This window comes from Pelobates fuscus, chromosome 3 (assembly GCF_036172605.1).
Source record: "Pelobates fuscus isolate aPelFus1 chromosome 3, aPelFus1.pri, whole genome shotgun sequence".
Classification (NCBI taxonomy): Eukaryota; Metazoa; Chordata; class Amphibia; order Anura; family Pelobatidae; genus Pelobates; species Pelobates fuscus.
In genome coordinates this window covers 7,175,462-7,196,330 of record NC_086319.1, presented here as the reverse complement: position 1 = coordinate 7,196,330, position 20,869 = coordinate 7,175,462, and the positions used below count along the sequence as shown (strand labels likewise).

General features: G+C 47.9%; 1 protein-coding gene across 3 annotated transcripts in view; it reads left to right on the top strand.

The window, feature by feature from the left end:
* The window catches only part of ST8SIA1 (ST8 alpha-N-acetyl-neuraminide alpha-2,8-sialyltransferase 1), a 121,248-nt gene that overhangs the window by 92,841 nt on the left and 7,538 nt on the right, over window positions 1–20,869 (top strand). For all 3 annotated transcript variants that reach the window (XR_010090416.1, XR_010090417.1, XM_063446659.1), the window contains one exon: window positions 11,449–11,593. Coding sequence is in view for 1 of the 3 variants with exons in the window: in XM_063446659.1 (XP_063302729.1) it covers window positions 11,449–11,593 (145 nt within the window). In the remaining 2 variants the exon portion in view is untranslated. The remainder of the gene's footprint in view (window positions 1–11,448; window positions 11,594–20,869) is intronic.

Sequence of the window (20,869 nt, the reverse complement as noted above, 5' to 3'; positions counted from 1 at the left end):
ACGGCACATGTGCCAACTTGCCCAAATTCAATGCCGCCAACAAATTTCCGTTGTCACAAACCACTTTGCCAATCTCCAGTTGGTGCGGAGTCAGCCACTGATCCACCTGTGCGCGGTGCTGGTCCGGTGTGACTCTCTGCTTTCAGGCAAGTTAACCCCAAGACGGCGTGATACTGCCATATCCGGGATGTGGAATAGTACCTGGGGAGCTGGGGGGGGTGCCGTTGATGGGGAGCAAGATGCAGCAGCAGAAGAGGACTCATCCGAGGAGGTTATGGAAGAGGATAGAGTAGGAGGAGTAGAGGAGATGGCAGCAGGCCTGCCTGCAAGTCGTGGCGGTGTCACCAACTCCTCTGCAGAGCCACACATTCCATGCTTGGCAGCCGTCAGCAGGTTTACCCAATGCGCAGTGTAGGTGACCATGCCCTGACCATGCTTTGCAGACCAGGTACCAGTGGTCAGATGGACCCTTGCCCCAATACTGTGTGCCAGACATGCCATTACTTCCTTTTGCACAATAGAGTACAGGTTGGGGATTGCCTTTTGTGCAAAGAAATTTAGTCCGGGTACCTTCCACTGCGGTGTCCCAATAGCTACAAATTTTTGGAACGCCTCAGACTCCACCAGCTTGTATGGTAAAAGCTGGTGGGCTAAGAGTTCAGACAAGCCAGCTGTCAGATGGCGGGCAAGGGGGTGACTTTGTGACATTGGCTTCTTACGCTCAAACATGTCCTTGACAGACACCTGACTGTGGGCAGATGAGCAGGAACTGCTCAAGGCGAGAGACGGAGTGGCGGATGGTTGAGAGGGGGCAAGGAGAACAGCAGTGGTTGACGTGGCTGAAGATGCTGGACCAGGAGGAGGATGGCGGCTTTGAGTTTGTGTGCTGCTTGTACTCATGTGTTGATCCCATAGGCGTTTGTGATGTGCGATCATGTGCCTTCGCAAAGCAGTTGTACCTAGGTGGGTGTTGGACTTCCCACAAATCAGTTTCTTTTGGCACAGGTTGCAAATGGCATCGCTGTTGTCAGAGGCAGACACACAAAAAAAAATGCCACACTGCTGAGCTCTGCAATGACGGCATTCTGGTGGTGGCAACAGCATGCGTTGATTGGCATGCTGTCTGGCTGACCCCGGGTGCCGATGCATGCTGTCTGACTGTGCCACTAGCTCCTTGCGACGAACTCCCACTACTTCCAACTCGTCTCCTCCTCCTCTCTGTCTCCCCATATGTACTTTCCCCCTGTTCTTCTTCTCTTCTAGCGGGCACCCACGTGACATCCATGGACGCATCGTCATCATCAACCGCTTCACTTGTATCTGACAACTCAGCAAAGGAAGCAGCAGCGGGTACAACATCATCATCATTACACCGTATGTCCATGTGCGTAATGCTGCCTGACTGAGACATATCCCTGTTATCTACATCCTCTGGCAATAATGGTTGCGCATCACTCATTTCTTCCAACTGATGTGTAAATAACTCCTCTGACAGATCAAGTGAAGCGGCTGTGGTGCTAGTGTTGGTGGTGGCGGCAGGCGGGCGTGTGGTAACTTGAGAGGTGCCCGAAGCTAAGCTGGAGGAGGATGGTGCGTCAAGGGTCCGAGCGGAAGCTGTAGAAGATTGGGTGTCCTGTGTTAGCCAGTCAACTATGTCCTCAGAACTTTTCGAGTTCAGGGTACGTGGCCTCTGAACACTGGGCATTATTCTAGGGCCAAAGGGAATCACAGCACCACGACCACGATGGCCCCTGCGGGGTGGCCTGCCTCTGCCTGTCATTTTTTTTTTCGATCAGTGGTACTATGCGTGCAAGCTACTGTGACAACAGATATGAGTGGGACTGTGCACTGGCAGAAGTTGGCAGAGTAGACGCTGTAGGCCTGACACACACACTTGCAGACAACTAACTGCTATTCAATCTATTACAGTAAAAAAAACTGACAGTCACAGTCAAAAAAGTGTTATTTTTTTTAAATGTACACTACTGTTACACCAGATATGAGTTGCACTGGTGTGACACTGTGCCCTGGCAGGCCCTGAAATGCACACGCGTGAAGGAAACTGACTGCTATTATTTCACAGTCAAAAAAGTTGTGTTTTTTTTTTTTTAAAATGTACACTACTGTTACACCAAATATGAGTTGCACTGGTGTGACACTGTGCCCTGGCAGGCCCTGAAACGCACACGTGTGAAGGAAACTGACTGCTATTATTTCACAGTCAAATTTCTAGTTTTTTTATTTTAAATGTACACTACTGTTACACCAGATATGAGTTGCACTGGTGTGACACTGTGCCCTGGCAGGCCCTGAAACGCACACGTGTGAAGGAAACTGACTGCTATTATTTCACAGTCAAAAAAGTGTTGTTTTTTTAAATGTACACTACTGTTACACCAGATATGAGTTGCACTGGTGTGACACTGTGCCCTGGCAGGCCCTGAAACGCACATGTGTGAAGGAAACTGACTGCTATTATTTCACAGTCAAAAAAGTTTTTTTTTTTTTTTTAAATGTACACTACTGTTACACCAGATATGAGTTGCACTGGTGTGACACTGTGCCCTGGCAGGCCCTGAAATGCACACGCGTGAAGGAAACTGACTGCTATTATTTCACAGTCAAATTTCTAGTTTTTTTATTTTAAATGTACACTACTGTTACACCAGATATGAGTTGCACTGGTGTGACACTGTGCCCTGGCAGGCCCTGAAACGCACACGCGTGAAGGAAACTGACTGCTATTATTTCACAGTCAAAAAAGTTTTTTTTTTTTTTTTAAATGTACACTACTGTTACACCAAATATGAGTTGCACTGGTGTGACACTGTGCCCTGGCAGGCCCTGAAACGCACACGTGTGAAGGAAACTGACTGCTATTATTTCACAGTCAAAAAAGTGTTGTTTTTTTAAATGTACACTACTGTTACACCAGATATGAGTTGCACTGGTGTGACACTGTGCCCTGACAGGCCCTGAAACGCACACGTGTGAAGGAAACTGACTGCTATTATTTCACAGTCAAAAAAGTGTTGTTTTTTTAAATGTACACTACTGTTACACCAGATATGAGTTGCACTGGTGTGACACTGTGCCCTGGCAGGCCCTGAAACGCACACGTGTGAAGGAAATTGACTGCTATTATTTCACAGTCAAAAAAGTGTTTTTTTTTTTAAATGTACACTACTGTTACACCAGATATGAGTTGCACTGGTGTGACACTGTGCCCTGGCAGGCCCTGAAACGCACACGCGTGAAGGAAACTGACTGCTATTATTTCACAGTCAAAAAAGTTTTTGTTTTTTTTTAAATGTACACTACTGTTACACCAAATATGAGTTGCACTGGTGTGACACTGTGCCCTGGCAGGCCCTGAAACGCACACGTGTGAAGGAAACTGACTGCTATTATTTCACAGTCAAAAAAATGTTGTTTTTTTAAATGTACACTACTGTTACACCAGATATGAGTTGCACTGGTGTGACACTGTGCCCTGGCAGGCCCTGAAACGCACACGTGTGAAGGAAACTGACTGCTATTATATTACAGTCAAAAAAGTTTTTTTTTTTTTTTAAATGCAAGCCATTGTGACACCAGATATGAGTGGTGGAACTGGGCAAGTGGGCACAGTATAATCTGTGAGCCTGACACACACGCTGGCAGGCAGGCAACTGCAATTAGATTACACAGGGAAAAAAAAGCAGACTGATGTTCTAGCCCTATAAAGGGCTTTTTGGGGTGCTGTCCTTACAGCAGAGATCAGATGAGTCCTTCAGGACTGTAGTGGACACTGAATACACTAGCCTAGCTATCGATTTCCCTATTAAATCAGCAGCAGCTACACTGTCCCTCCTCTCACTAAGAATGCAGCTTCCGAATGAATCTAAAATGGATGCTGTCCAGGAGGTGGGAGGGTCTGGGAGGGAGGGTCTGCTGCTGACTGGCTGGAATGTGTCTGCTGACTGTGAGGTACAGGGTCAAAGTTTACTCAATGATGACGAATAAGGGACGGACCGAACATCGCATATGTTCGCCCGCCGTGGCGAAGCGAACAAGCTATGTTCGCCAGGAACTATTCGCTGGCGAACTATTCGGGACATCTCTAAATATAAACCCTAATGCCAGATGTAGTCCTCTAAATATAAACCCTAATGCCAGATCTCACCCTCCATCATGTTAACAGAAAGCCCACCCACCCATACAGTTATGTGCGGGATTTTTACAGCCTAGTATTTCGTATGGTTACTGTCACAGCTTTCTATGAGAGCGCCTGGCCAGTGCCAGCACAATTTCATGTACACAATCGTTTCATTCATACATATACTGTATATGAACAAAGATACTTGGAACGCTGAGCTGTGGCAGCTGAATGCATGATCCTAGGAGCACTCAGAGCGATGCTGTAATATGAACATAATAAAAACCCAGAGGGGCAACTCAATGGATACAGGAAGTCTTTCAAATGGCAAGAATGAATTTCAGAATTAACAGATGAATGTTTATTAAAAGAGAGATATATGATTATGAATGGCAAGAGAGTAAAGTATTGACGATTAGATAAAAGTAGAAGAAATAGTATTTGGGGTGAGAGGTGGGGGCTCGTTAATTCTAACAAATTAAATGAAAATTTGTCTTGGAAATGGATCAGGACTTGTGAATTTGGATAGCATGTGGAGAGGAAATGTCTGTACCCCTATTATGATTATTATTATGATGATGTGGCTGAATACAGTTATCAGGGGGATTATAGAGCCAGTAGTGTCTAACGTCTAGGCGCGTGTGCCCACAGAAGGGCATGTGATGGAGGGCTGATGTCAGAGGAGATTTTGGTAGATGCTGGAACGAGAAATGAAGATCTGACGTGGGAACAAATTGAGGCTTTGGATTGAAAGAAAGTGGAAATGTGGGTACAATCCGGGGTATACATTGCAGAGCATAGTATCTACAGTTGCAAGAAAAAGTATGTGAACCCTTTGGAATGATATGGATTTCTGCACAAATTGGTCATAAAATGTGATCTGATCATCATCTAAGTCACAACAATAGACAATCACAGTGTGCTTAAACTAATAACACACAAAGAATGAAATGTTGCCATGTTTTTATTGAACACACCATGTAAACATTCACAGTACAGGTGGAAAAAGTACGTGAACCCCTAGACTAATGACATCTTCAAGAGCTAATTGGAGTGAGATGTCAAACAACTGGAGTCCAATCAATGAGATGAGATTGGAGATGTTGGTTACAGCTGCCTTGCCCTAAAAAAAACACACACCAGTTCTGGGTTTGCTTTTCACAAGAAGCATTGCCTGATGTGAATGATGCCTCGCACAAAAGAGCTCTCAGAAGACCTACGATTAGGAATTGTTGACTTGCATAAAGCTGGAAAGGGTTATAAAAATATCTCCAAAAGCCTTGCTGTTCATGAGTCCACGGTAAGACAAATTGTCTATAAATGGAGAAAGTTCAGCACTGCTGCTACTCTCCCTAGGAGTGGCCGTCCTGTAAATATGACTGCAAGAGCACAGCGCAGACTGCTCAATGAGGTTAAGAAGAATCCTAGAGTGTCAGCTACGACTTACAAAAGTCACTGGCAAATGCTAACATCCCTGTTAGCGAATCAACAATACGTAAAACACTAAACAAGAATGGATTTCATGGGAGGATACCACAGAGGAAGCCACTGCTGTCCAAACAAAACACAGTTTGCACAAGGGCACCTGGATGCTCCACAGCAGTACTGGAAAAATATTCTGTGGACAGATGAAACCAAAGTTGAGTTGTTTGGAAGAAACACACAACACTATGTGTGGCGAAAAAGAGGCACAGCACAACAACATCAAAACCTCATTCCTCAAGAAAGCGATTCACACCAGACATCCCAAGAATATTGCTGAACTGAAACAGTTATGTAAAGAGGAATGGTCAAGAATTACTCCTGACCGTTCTGCACGTCTGATCTGCAACTACAGGAAACGTTTGGTTGAAGTTATTGCTGCCAAAGGAGGTTCAACCAGTTATTAAATCCAAGGGTTCACATACTTTTTCCACCAGCACTGTGAATGTTTACATGGTGTGTTCAATAAAAACATGGCAACATTTCATTCTTTGTGTGTTATTAGTTTAAGCTGACTGTGATTGTCTATTGTTGTGACTTAGATGATGATCAGATCACATTTTATGACCAATTTGTGCAGAAATCCATATCATTCCAAAGGGTTCACATACTTTTTCTTGCAACTGTATATCAACAAGAAGAACCACTTTAGTTAGTGATTATAATGACGTTCCTTGTAGAGTGGAACCAGAATTTGTCTAATGAGAGTTGGTAAACATCTCTATAAAATATCGGGCCAGCCGGCGCTGCTTTCAGACACAGAAACACAGTAAATGATGATAAAACTCTGTTTATGATCTTTGTACGGCACTTACAGTTTCTGTTTTACAGAATTCTGAAAGGCACGGTTTTATTTCTAATCTAGAGAAACTGTGACGCGTAATGCAGAACTTGAGCAGAGTCAGCACAGGGTTTTGTTTTTTGGTGTGGGGTGTATTGTGAGTCCTGCTATGTAACCAGAGCTTTTAGAAGGAACGCTCAGGTTTTAACTTTATATTTTTTTTTATAAAGGGGTATTTCTAATAAAAGTGATGATATAGGTTTTTAGAAAATGGTTTCTAGTGATAACAGACTTTGCTGCGACTGTTTGAGAATCGTTCTATCTGCCAAAGACATTTCTTTCCCATATTTTACTCTTCATTTTGTCTGATAAAAAGCCACACGTTTTTGCCGTGCTGTGGTTGTGGTTGTGACATCATGACAGCCAGCTATGGAAATTAGGAAAGATGTTTTGTGTCTGTTCGTCTGAACCTGTGTTTTGCTCACGTCGGATTCTGCCTCAATGGGAAAATCCTGACAGGTTGATAAATTGATGGGGAAGAAATTAATCTTTGAGATGGTTGCTGAGGACCAAGAAATATTATTTTCCAATGATGTGGAATGTGCCACCCATCCTCACCATGACAACACGTGACCTGCTCAATGTATTGTGCGGCTAGAGCACACCATCTGGAGAAGCCAGTTTATTACACCCTCTACGGGTAGGTATGGCTCACAGTGTCTTATCACAGCTAGCCCTCTATAGGCTGAGTGCCATGACCCGACTGCGTGACTTTAGTGCCCATTCCCAGTTTCCTGCTCCTGGCTGAAAGATGTACAGGGAGCCGTGTGCCCTCTGGGGGATTTGTGCCAGATATTCCAATGGGCCTCCTGTTTGCTGACTTGTGAGAACTGGTTTCTGACTGTTTATTGTGTCTCCAGGGACAGACAGTAACTTACATAGTGCAGCGACTGTGCGGTAATTAAAGGAATATACCACCGCGCCGCCAACACAAGGCATGAGCTGCGTGGTGTAGCAAATAGCCTGAATCTCATTCCTCCATGATTTAAAGGTGTAAACACACGTTTTATGCTGATATGGCAACTGACAGGGTCATTTTCAGGAATTCTAAGTGAATGCCAAATTTAAGGCAAAGCAGGAAGCAATCTCCAAGTCAGCTCAGATCCCACTTAAATTTAAATTCCCTCGAATTCCAGAAAATTACCACTTTATTAAAAAACTCGTATACTGTTCGTATATCCTGATATCGGAATTGTCCCTCATATCACATAACTCCAGGTTACAAAGAACCTGGCCTCAGGGAGAAGCCCGATATTATTCTTTATGCTATATTTAGTTATCAAAGAGCTCTTTGTGGCCGACGTCTGTTTATTACACAGGAGAGCCGCACTCTGACCTACTGACCTTTATAATCACATACTCCGCTGAATCGCACTTCCTGAAGCTGCACCATCTGTGAGTTGGTTTTTTTTGCACTTATAAAATAAATCTATATATTTAATTTGGTTTCAATGCTGTAGATTATAAAATTATTGAAGGTTTGACTGGGCTCTTTACTGGTTTATTCACTGCTCATACTGGCGTCATTAAGAATTTGCTCAGAGAAAGCAGAGCCGTGGAGAGCGCTATAGGGGAACGCAGGCGTTAGCAAACTGAACCCATCAACAAAGTGAGCACAGTCGGGAGACTCTATCTCCGTTCACAGTCCCTGATAATTCAGATAAGCCTTTCCTTAATATATCCATAAAGGAGCAGACAAGATTCTGTGTTGCGCTTTCGGTCCATTTGGCACCTAATTTCTGGTCGATTAAACAATGACTGTGAAACGTGGAGCAAATTTTATCGAAAGCCTAAATGCATCACTCGGTGTACGTTACGATCTCGCACAGATAACAGGCTAGCGCAGTATAAACATGTTATGGTGAGGGAGTGCTATGGTGTATTTACTATCACGGCCATCCCATCACTGTGCCGTGCGTGGTTTTATGATAAAGGGAGAAGAGTTGGATCTGTAATCAAACACTTACATCTTGGGGTTAGGCATCCTGCTTTTATTTGTATGGTTAGTTTGATGGGAGTTGCCTGTGGCTAACACAGAATGATATGAGTACAGTGGGCCCTTGGTTTACAAACGCCTCGGTTAACATAATTTTCGGTTTACAAATGAAAATCCATTGAAAATAATACTTCAGTTTACAAATTTTTTTCACAATACAAAGCAAGTTTCCCCAAGATGCATTGCACCTGGGAGGTTTATAGCGCCGCCCCCCTGCATGCTGGAGCCTGGTGGTAGCATGTGGCGTCGAGTGTGGAGGTGTTGGAGCGGCTTTTGCATCGAGTTTTGGAGCCATTCTGGAAATTGTTTGCAGCTGTTTTGGGACTTTTTGGTGCATTTCTCAAGCTGTGTAAAGGTAGGGAGCTGAACCTCGTCGTTTGCCTGCCTTTTATTGTGTGTTCTGCATTGTGGGTTGGTTTCCATGCCAGCGAATTTTGACTTTTTTCTGACCTCTAGAACGGATTAATCGGTTTTCAATGCATTCCTATGGGAAACCGCATTTCGGTTTACAAATTTTTCGCTTTAAGAAACGTCCCGGAGAACGCATTAAATATGTAAACCGAGGTCCCACTGTAGTCTGAACCCTCTGCACTGAGCTGCTTCTAAACCTGTTATATGGATCGGGAGAGCTGATACAAATCAAGCCAAGGTGGCTGACAGCGCTACATTAAAATAAACACTGCCACCATCACTATCCCTTCACAGCACCCTCCAGGCCTCATTATGGAGGAAATCCGTTATAAACCACAGACTGACTAAATAGAGATAATCACCTTGAAAACTGCCAAACCTGCAAATGTGGGTCAGCCAATCCCAGGCTTCCGATTACTGATTACATAAACAGGGGATCATGGCAAATAGTTTAACCATTGCAGATACTTACAATTATGAAAAGACAAGAATTAATCTACTCCAAAAGCTCAGAAATCCACCCACATTGCAGTAGTTATAGTGGACAGATTAAGACAGAGATCGGAGCTCCAGATTTGAACTATTTAAAAAAAAAAAAACGGCACAACACTCTGCTTACGAGTACACTATAGCACCCATATCAATGAAGTCAGAGAGACCATCTGTGGCATTTTGCATGTACCCAAGTCTCCCAATGCGAGGTGGAGCTGCACCAAGGAGACCGGCATTGTGAGGGAGAAAAGGTAAGTAAATTAGCACTACCTGGCTGTGCTGGGACACTATAATGTTTGGCTATGGGAACTGGGACACTATAGCGTTTGGATTCCTAGTACTATAGTGTTCATTTAACCCCTTAAGGACACATGACATGTGTGACATGTCATGATTCCCTTTTATTCCAGAAGTTTGGTCCTTATGGGGTTAAAGGGACACTATCCTGCCCAATCATAGAAAAATTTATAAATAAAAATCACTGTTAGTAGATATACTCCCTGTGAAAATGTATATATATAAAACAGCTTGTAAAAGCTGTATATCTCTTGTCTGCAGCCTTTCCAAACCCTCCCCTTCTAACTCCGCCTAGACTTTCTGTGGCTGTCCAATCACAGACTTCCCAATGCAGCTCAATGAGAAGTCCTTACAAAGCAGGTGCTCTGGGCAAATGCTGCCTCTTGAGTTTATCTCCACTGAACTAACCAAACCAGGAAGTAACAGGACCGGGTGTCTTATTGACAGTCAGGGGGGTGTAACAGGGTTAATTTATAAAAGTGTCAATTTATATTGAAATCTGCACTTTATATAAAATGAAAAAAGCAAACTGAAGTGCTTTAGGGGTCTAGTGTGTCCCTGTGATGGAACGCCGTCCCTGAGTGCCATATCCCCATGTGCCCGCTGTCTATTTCTATGGAGAGAGATATGTGATGGATGACCTGATTTGTTTGGCGTGGGCCACAAGCTTATGGCACCATTTTTGGGACTGTATTACATGTGCCTGCATTTGCAGCTGTAGGTCAACAAAGGGGGAGGGGGGGGGGGACAGCTCTGTAAAGTATAGTTAATTGAAATGTATTGCTTGTCTGTGCCTCTCCCCCTCCCTTTTCCTGTCACAGCAGGACATGGTCACAGGAACACTGACTGCTTTATCCCTCTTCCATCAGCTTCTTGGGATTGAAACCCCTGGTGTATTGTGTTGGAGACCCCATGTAGGGGTCTGTGCATGTAAAACCATGTGTGACAAAATGAGCTCAGTCAGTGTTGCACCTCCAGAGCTGTGTGTCGTCCAGTTACTTGGGGGAAATGGGTCTCCTTATATTCTAAAGTGGTTCCAGAGCAGCTGAAGGAAGGCAATAGCGGAGGTAACCGGTCGGGTTACCCGGGGTCCGCTACAATCACTTTAAAGGGACACTGTAGGCACCCAGAGCACTTTAGCTAATTAAAGTAGTCTGGGTGCTGTGACCCTTTTGACTTAGTGCTGCAATGTAAAACATTGAGTTCCAGAGAACTGCAATGTTTACATTACAACTCTAAGTCTGTCCTCTGTGGCTGTCTAACAGACAGCCACTAGAGGGCTTCCGGAATCCAAATGGACTTTTGGTCCTTTATCTGACCTCATGGACTTCCAGCGTCAGATTTTCCCCATAGGACATATTTTTTTCCCCAATTTGCCCATTTGGTCTAACAGTTGAAATTCCCAGGTCAATATCCGTCCATTTACGTTTTAGTGAAAAACCCTGTATTTGCCATTATTTGACAACATCAGTCAGTGCCATTCACGTTATTTTATAAAACTCTCTTTTTGTAAGGTGCAATATTAAGACAGAATTGATCTGATGAGAATTTAACAGAGCAATAAAATTATGTAGCAGAATATTTACGTAGAGGTGAAGTTATCCACAGAGTATTAGTAAATGAATTGATGTATCTATAAATGATATGGCCTCAATAAACATTAATTAAATCATTGGGGGATTTAAACCAACATCACAAATAAGTCCAATCGTCCGTTGTTCTGTCAAAGCTCATTAAAGACAGACATCTAGCCTCCCTCTTAAATTAACGTTTTCTTTTTGTCTTTTTTAGGAAGCTGCTAAAGGAATGCTGTGACCCCGGCAATCTATTCTCCGTCACTAAAGTCAACACCCCGGTAGGAAAAAGCCTCTGGTTCGACGGAGAATTCCTGCACTCTATCACCATCAATAATGCCACCTACAATCTCTTTCCACAGGTATCGCAACCTATCTTGTGAAATGCGTAGGGTGTTGGGAAAATGATCATTTTAAGGTTATATGGTAAAGAATTTATTTTGAACCCTTTCCGCGAGGTTGAGCGCAGTGACATCATGCAAAGCATTCGTTATTGGCTAATTTCTGGGGCCAAGAAATTGGCTTATAATTGGCTAAATCTGATGCAGTTATGGTTGATTTTTACGTGTTTATATGGCACACTGCGTAACGCTCATTTCACAAACTATGGACAAAATGTACAATGTACAAAATGTCAGCCAATCAGCTTGCTAGTAAGGAGGGTTTAGCTCACGACTGCTAACTGGATTAGAGTGTAGGAATTCCCCTGTGACTTCCTTCTAATTATTAAATAATTCTTGTAACCGGTGTCAGTGGGCTCTCTGCTATATTAACCCTTGTTACGGTACACCCAGGTATATGAGGGGTTAATACCGCTGAAGATGTTCCCTTTCCGAATGGAGAAGCAGCTAACGAAAGCCCCAATTAGCCAAACAGGTACCATACGAAATCCTTTACGAACCAAACAGCTGAACGAGTAAACCATACGAATCCAATACCCCCAAGTACGAGACCGAGCTCCGTACTAAGGGTTAAGCAGAGATCTGATTTAATGTGGGCTACCTGCCCGGTATTTATGCAGGCTTTCCACCAGGTGGACACTCCCCTAGGGGACCTGGTGGAAAACTGGGACAATAAGAATACAGTAGCCAATCACAGTGGCATAGGCATAAACACTCCCATTTAGCTGTAAAGACCCTCCTCTCTATCCTGGAGATAATTGGGGAAGTAATCCAATTATCTCTGAGGATAGAGGCAAATCGATATTTTACATGTAAAAACACACAAAAATGTATAACAGGAAAAATACCGAATGCACTATACACATTTAACGTATCCCCAGATAGCTTAGATCTGAGCGCACATTATTACCGAATGGCGCTGAGATCTAATACACACAGTCCAATCACCATGGAGCCAAAGTCTTTCACATTGTCTTTCGGTATACGAAGGGCTCCATGGGATGGCTATCTGGGTTAAGTCCATTCGTGCGGCAAAGTCCCGAATGGACCGGCGTTCGTATGCTGGATGACAGAAGAAGGGAGGTCGGCGGCTTCAGCGGTGTTTGTGAGAAATAGTGTCCATTTTTAGTTCCATTAAATCGTCGACGAACACCGCTGGTAATTCGAGCATCCAAGATGGCCGCCGCCTTGTGGTCGGTATTCGAACGACGACCACCCAGCATTCCGTTGACAATTAGGAGAGGTCTGCGGTTAACCACAATGTTCTAATGAGGCCAAGAGGTTAACCAGCAGCACACGTCCCCGCTGGGTGGCCGGCCGTTCGGCAGTTCATTCGGGAGTTAGGGAAACAAATGAACGTGGTGTGTACGGACAGGCAATTAACCGATCAAACAGACGAAACCCAGGAGAAAGAGAAGTAATCCAAAGACAGATGGGTCTGTCACAACCCTCACACGGCCACATATACCACCAACTGGAGGAATTATCGCATGCACACTTCCTGCGCTGACCCATCAGGCATTTTTAGTACACCCTCCTCCTGCTTCTCATTTGACGTGGGAGGAGAAAGAGCTGCATTGTGCTTCACCAAAAGCACCATATTTTCATTAGATTCCACAGAGAGAAGAGCAAGAAGCTGGTCATGGCTTTCTTCTGGCAATATGGAGGCCCCACAACCGAACCCAGGTAAGTAGTCAAACCATTCAAAGTGACTACTTACAAAGAAAGGGGTACCATGGCACCATAACCACATCAGGAAGCTTGGAGCGTTCCTTTAAGACAGACCAGGTATTTTATACGAAGAAATAAAGAGTATTCGGTTCTTTAAAAAGGATTTTCCTTTACTAACCTCACGGCAGTATATGCCTCATTTTTGTCATTCTGCTTTTTAAAGGACTACTGTAAGCACAATGACTACTTTACTGATTTGAAGTTGTTATGGTGCTTGGAGTCTGCATATACAGCATTTCGCAATAAAACTGCACATACAGAGATTAAACCCTTGTGTTACTGGAGATGTAATTCCGCATTGGTGCTGGTTAATATCAGTTCTGTCACCTATGTGCCGCCCCTGTCCTCCCCTCTGCCTGTTACCTGTGTGCTGCCCCTGTCCTCCATTCTGTCTGTCAGCTGTGTGCTGCCACTGCCCATCCCTCTGCCTGTCACCTGTGTGCTGCCCCTGTCCTCCCCTCTGCCTGTTACCTGTGTGCCGCCCCTGTCCTCCCCTCTGCCTGTTACCTGTGCGCTGCCCCTGTCCTCCCCTCTGCCTGTTACCTGTGTGCCGTCCCTGTCCTCCCCTCTGCCTGTTACCTGTGTGCCGCCCCTGTCCTCCCCTCTGCCTGTTACCTGTGCGCTGCCCCTGTCCTCCCCTCTGCCTGTTACCTGTGTGCCGTCCCTGTCCTCCCCCTCTGCCTGTTACCTGTGTGCTGCCCCTGTCCTCCCCTCTGCCTGTCACCTGTGTGCTGCCCCTGTCCTCCCCTCTGCCTGTCACCTGTGTGCCGCCCCTGTCCTCCCCTCAGCCTGTTACCTGTGCGCTGCCCCTGTCCTCCCCTCTGCCTGTTACCTGTGTGCCGCCCCTGTCCTCCCTTCTGCCTGTCAGCTGTGTGCCGCCACTGCCCACCCTCTGCCTGTTACCTGTGTGCCGCCCCTGTCCTCCCCTCTGCCTGTTACCTGTGTGCCGTCCCTGTCCTCCCCTCTGCCTGTTATTTGTGTGCGGTCCTTGTCCTCCCCTCTGCCTGTTATTTGTGTGCGGTCCTTGTCCTCCCCTCTGCCCGTTAGCTGTGTGCCGCCCCTGTCCTCCCCTCTGCCTGTTATTTGTGTGCGGTCTTTGTCCTCCCCTCTGCCTGTTACCTGTGTGCCGCCCCTGTCCTCCCCTCTGCCTGTTATTTGTGTGCGGTCCTTGTCCTCCCCTCTGCCTGTTACCTGTGTGCCGCCCCTTTCCTCCCCTCTGCCTGTCCTCCTGTGTTTGACTACTTATCACAGGACTACAAAATAGAGTCACACACACAGAACAGGTGTAAATATATCAATATACCACCTATTACAGATGTAATTTATGTAGTTCCATCTGAAAAAAACAAATAAAATGTGCATAGTGCTGATTTGAAGTTGTTATGGTGCTTGGAGTCTGCATATACAGCATTTCGCAATAAAACTGCACATACAGAGATTAAACCCTTGTGTTACTGGAGATGTAATTCCGCATTGGTGCTGGTTAATATCAGTTCTGTCACCTATGTGCCGCCCCTGTCCTCCCCTCTGCCTGTTACCTGTGTGCTGCCCCTGTCCTCCATTCTGTCTGTCAGCTGTGTGCCGCCACTGCCCATCCCTCTGCCTGTTACCTGTGTGCCGCCACTGCCCATCCCTCTGCCTGTCACCTGTGTGCTGCCCCTGTCCTCCCCTCTGCCTGTTACCTGTGTGCCGCCCCTGTCCTCCCCTCTGCCTGTTACCTGTGTGCCGCCCCTGTCCTCCCCTCTGCCTGTTACCTGTGTGCCGTCCCTGTCCTCCCCTCTGCCTGTTACCTGTGTGCCGTCCCTGTCCTCCCCCTCTGCCTGTTACCTGTGTGCTGCCCCTGTCCTCCCCTCTGCCTGTCACCTGTGTGCTGCCCCTGTCCTCCCCTCTGCCTGTCACCTGTGTGCCGCCCCTGTCCTCCCCTCAGCCTGTTACCTGTGCGCTGCCCCTGTCCTCCCCTCTGCCTGTTACCTGTGTGCTGCCCCTGTCCTCCCCTCTGCCTGTTACCTGTGTGCCGCCCCTGTCCTCCCTTCTGCCTGTCAGCTGTGTGCCGCCACTGCCCACCCTCTGCCTGTTACCTGTGTGCTGTCCCTGTCCTCCCCTCTGCCTGTTGCCTGTGTGCCATCCCTGTCCTCCCCTCTGCCTGTTATTTGTGTGCGGTCCTTGTCCTCCCCTCTGCCTGTTACCTGTGTGCCGCCCCCGTCCTCCCCTCTGCCTGTTACCTGTGTGCCGCCCCCGTCCTCCCCTCTGCCTGTTACCTGTGCGCTGCCCCTGTCCTCCCCTCTGCCTGTTATTTGTGTGCGGTCCTTGTCCTCCCCTCTGCCTGTTACCTGTGTGCCGCCCCTGTCCTCCCCTCTGCCTGTTACCTGTGTGCCGCCACTGCCCACCCTCTGCCTGTTACCTGTGTGCTGTCCCTGTCCTCCCCTCTGCCTGTTATTTGTGTGCGGTCCTTGTCCTCCCCTCTGCCTGTTACCTGTGTGCCGCCCCCGTCCTCCCCTCTGCCTGTTACCTGTGTGCTGTCCCTGTCCTCCCCTCTGCCTGTTATTTGTGTGCGGTCCTTGTCCTCCCCTCTGCCTGTTACCTGTGTGCCGCCCCTGTCCTCCCCTCTGCCTGTTATTTGTGTGCGGTCCTTGTCCTCCCCTCTGCCTGTTACCTGTGTGCCGCCCCCTTCCTCCCTCTGCCCGTTACCTGTTTGCCGTCCCTGTCCTCCCCTCTGCCTGTTGCCTGTGTGCTGTCCCTGTCCTCCCCTCTGCCTGTTGCCTGTGTGCGGTCCTTGTCCTCCCCTCTGCCTGTTATTTGTGTGCGGTCCTTGTCCTCCCCTCTGCCTGTTACCTGTGTGCCGCCCCTGTCCTCCCCTCTGCCTGTTATTTGTGTGCGGTCCTTGTCCTCCCCTCTGCCTGTTACCTGTGTGCCGCCCCCTTCCTCCCCTCTGCCTGTTACCTGTTTGCCGTCCCTGTCCTCCCCTCTGCCTGTTGCCTGTGTGCTGTCCCTGTCCTCCCCTCTGCCTGTTGCCTGTGTGCGGTCCTTGTCCTCCCCTCTGCCTGTTATTTGTGTGCGGTCCTTGTCCTCCCCTCTGCCTGTTACCTGTGTGCCGCCCCCTTCCTCCCCTCTGCCTGTTACCTGTTTGCCGTCCCTGTCCTCCCCTCTGCCTGTTACCTGTGTGCCGCCCCTGTCCTCCCCTCTGCCTGTTATTTGTGTGCGGTCCTTGTCCTCCCCTCTGCCTGTTAGCTGTGTGCCGCCCCTGTCCTCCCCTCTGCCTGTTATTTGTGTGCGGTCTTTGTCCTCCCCTCTGCCTGTTACCTGTGTGCCGCCCCTGTCCTCCCCTCTGCCTGTTATTTGTGTGCGGTCCTTGTCCTCCCCTCTGCCTGTTACCTGTGTGCCGCCCCTTTCCTCCCCTCTGCCTGTCCTCCTGTGTTTGACTACTTATCACAGGACTACAAAATAGAGTCACACACACAGAACAGGTGTAAATATATCAATATACCACCTATTACAGATGTAATTTATGTAGTTCCATCTGAAAAAAACAAATAAAATGTGCATAGTGCTGATTTGAAGTTGTTATGGTGCTTGGAGTCTGCATATACAGCATTTCGCAATAAAACTGCACATACAGAGATTAAACCCTTGTGTTACTGGAGATGTAATTCCGCATTGGTGCTGGTTAATATCAGTTCTGTCACCTATGTGCCGCCCCTGTCCTCCCCTCTGCCTGTTACCTGTGTGCTGCCCCTGTCCTCCATTCTGTCTGTCAGCTGTGTGCCGCCACTGCCCATCCCTCTGCCTGTCACCTGTGTGCTGCCCCTGTCCTCCCCTCTGCCTGTTACCTGTGTGCCGCCCCTGTCCTCCCCTCTGCCTGTTACCTGTGTGCCGCCCCTGTCCTCCCCTCTGCCTGTTACCTGTGTGCCGTCCCTGTCCTCCCCTCTGCCTGTTACCTGTGTGCCGTCCCTGTCCTCCCCCTCTGCCTGTTACCTGTGTGCTGCCCCTGTCCTCCCCTCTGCCTGTCACCTGTGTGCTGCCCCTGTCCTCCCCTCTGCCTGTCACCTGTGTGCCGCCCCTGTCCTCCCCTCAGCCTGTTACCTGTGCGCTGCCCCTGTCCTCCCCTCTGCCTGTTACCTGTGTGCTGCCCCTGTCCTCCCCTCTGCCTGTTACCTGTGTGCCGCCCCTGTCCTCCCTTCTGCCTGTCAGCTGTGTGCCGCCACTGCCCACCCTCTGCCTGTTACCTGTGTGCTGTCCCTGTCCTCCCCTCTGCCTGTTGCCTGTGTGCCATCCCTGTCCTCCCCTCTGCCTGTTATTTGTGTGCGGTCCTTGTCCTCCCCTCTGCCTGTTACCTGTGTGCCGCCCCCGTCCTCCCCTCTGCCTGTTACCTGTGTGCCGCCCCCGTCCTCCCCTCTGCCTGTTACCTGTGCGCTGCCCCTGTCCTCCCCTCTGCCTGTTATTTGTGTGCGGTCCTTGTCCTCCCCTCTGCCTGTTACCTGTGTGCCGCCCCTGTCCTCCCCTCTGCCTGTTACCTGTGTGCCGCCACTGCCCACCCTCTGCCTGTTACCTGTGTGCTGTCCCTGACCTCCCCTCTGCCTGTTACCTGTGTGCCGCCCCTGTCCTCCCCTCTGCCTGTTATTTGTGTGCGGTCCTTGTCCTCCCCTCTGCCTGTTACCTGTGTGCCGCCCCTTCCTCCCCTCTGCCTGTTACCTGTTTGCCGTCCCTGTCCTCCCCTCTGCCTGTTGCCTGTGTGCTGTCCCTGTCCTCCCCTCTGCCTGTTGCCTGTGTGCGGTCCTTGTCCTCCCCTCTGCCTGTTATTTGTGTGCGGTCCTTGTCCTCCCCTCTGCCTGTTACCTGTGTGCCGCCCCTGTCCTCCCCTCTGCCTGTTATTTGTGTGCGGTCCTTGTCCTCCCCTCTGCCTGTTACCTGTGTGCCGCCCCCTTCCTCCCCTCTGCCTGTTACCTGTTTGCCGTCCCTGTCCTCCCCTCTGCCTGTTGCCTGTGTGCTGTCCCTGTCCTCCCCTCTGCCTGTTGCCTGTGTGCGGTCCTTGTCCTCCCCTCTGCCTGTTATTTGTGTGCGGTCCTTGTCCTCCCCTCTGCCTGTTACCTGTGTGCCGCCCCCTTCCTCCCCTCTGCCTGTTACCTGTTTGCCGTCCCTGTCCTCCCCTCTGCCTGTTACCTGTGTGCCGCCCCTGTCCTCCCCTCTGCCTGTTATTTGTGTGCGGTCCTTGTCCTCCCCTCTGCCTGTTACCTGTGTGCCGCCCCCGTCCTCCCCTCTGCCTGTTACCTGTTTGCCGTCCCTGTCCTCCCCTCTGCCTGTTGCCTGTGTGCCGTCCCTGTCCTCCCCTCTGCCTGTTATTTGTGTGCGGTCTTTGTCCTCCCCTCTGCCTGTTACCTGTTTGCCTTCCCTGTCCTCCCCTCTGCCTGTTACCTGTGTGCCGCCCCTGTCCTCCCCTCTGCCTGTTATTTGTGTGCGGTCCTTGTCCTCCCCTCTGCCTGTTACCTGTGTGCCGCCCCCGTCCTCCCCTCTGCCTGTTACCTGTTTGCCGTCCCTGTCCTCCCCTCTGCCTGTTGCCTGTGTGCCGTCCCTGTCCTCCCCTCTGCCTGTTATTTGTGTGCGGTCTTTGTCCTCCCCTCTGCCTGTTACCTGTTTGCCGTCCCTGACCTCCCCTCTGCCTGTTGCCTGTGTGCCATCCCTGTCCTCCCCTCTGCCTGTTATTTGTGTGCGGTCCTTGTCCTCCCCTCTGCCTGTTACCTGTGTGCCGCCCCTGTCCTCCCCTCTGCCTGTTATTTGTGTGCGGTCCTTGTCCTCCCCTCTGCCTGTTACCTGTGTGCCGCCCCTGTCCTCCCCTCTGCCTGTTATTTGTGTGCGGTCCTTGTCCTCCCCTCTGCCTGTTACCTGTGTGCCGCCCCTTTCCTCCCCTCTGCCTGTCCTCCTGTGTTTGACTACTTATCACAGGACTACAAAATAGAGTCACACACACAGAACAGGTGTAAATATATCAATATACCACCTATTACAGATGTAATTTATGTAGTTCCATCTGAAAAAAACAAATAAAATGTGCATAGTGCTCTCCATAACATATAAAATATAGAGATTAAGATATATGTGGAATAAACTCAGAGAGAGCCACTTAGGCTCTATGGAAACCGCCCTTGGGTGCCTGTCCAGGCGCTCGATATATTTTGATGAAGAACTCAATGTTCACAAGGATGCAGTGTTAGAGCACAAATTTATTATAGAATATTATTAAAAATATATTAATAATCTGGGAGAAAAGTATGGCAGGTATCTAAGGATAATAAGTCCACCGCAGATTTGGCCAATTTGGACGACAATCTATTGGTTATTTGGTTTCCAGGTGTTAAGGGATTACACCTTTTTCACACTCACGCACTAAATATTTGAAGTGCCTACACAACAACTTGTATATATTTACCACAGCACTGCACCAGGGCACTCATGTCAAGCTGTAGTGCTTATAGTGCATGAAGTCTTCCTTTAATTGGGTTCTGGATAAGAGAAATACCTTCATTGTAGACCTGGTAACTTAGAGGGTCTGCTGGGTTTTACTTAATAAACAGTAAGGTGTAATGAACTGAAAATCAAATGACCAATTTCAGGCTAAAATAGCAAACTGTGTCACGTAACAGAATCCTCGTCTCAGATTTTAAGCTTTAAATGATCACAATATGTCAGAAAAAACAAATGATTTAGCTACAGAAGTCACCATTAAAGACTATGGCGATTTTTGGAGATAAATCATTTGAACATTTTTTCTAACATATTCGGATTATTTAAAAAGCTGAATCGGCGTGTTTAAACTCGCGCTAGTTACTGTGTGAACCCCGCTGAGCGCAGGGCCTTTGAATTGGAAAAACACAAAATACAGTGAAAAGAAGGTTTCTTTTTTTCAATCAGTAGGAATGTTTAGTAATCTGTTCAAATGTGTTTACTTATTATAAAATGTAGTTACTTATTTCATTTTCCCTCTTCTGAGCCTTTCGTAAATGATTTGCTTTCCTGCGGCTTGGCCGCAGCTGGCTGTGTGCGTACGGAGTGGAGTGTCCCCTAATATTCTGTGAATCCCCAGAACTTGCTAATACCCCCATTGCACATTGAACCCTTCCATTTGAGAAGGCAGTGGAGCTGCGCAGCCCCTCGTCTCTCTTCCTGTGGCATTCACGGTCTCCTCCTCGTTCAGCGCAGCTCGCGTTATTCAGGTACAAATCACAATAAATGGAGCATTAAACAAACAAACACGCTGCATGAGATTAGAATTCCGTCTTAGTAAGGGATAAAGAGGAGATTGCGTTACGTAATGCTGCGCTCTCATTTTACAATGTCAGTTTTTTTCTTCCATTAACCGAATGACTTTGTCCAAACTATCAGCAAAAATGGGATCCAGTTATTAATTCACACTTGACACCTATTCCGTGATCATAACATCTTTCTAGTCCTCGCAGAGCAAACACTCACCCTGTGTGTCATGGGGCCATTTAATGTGTGTTAGGGAACTAAGAA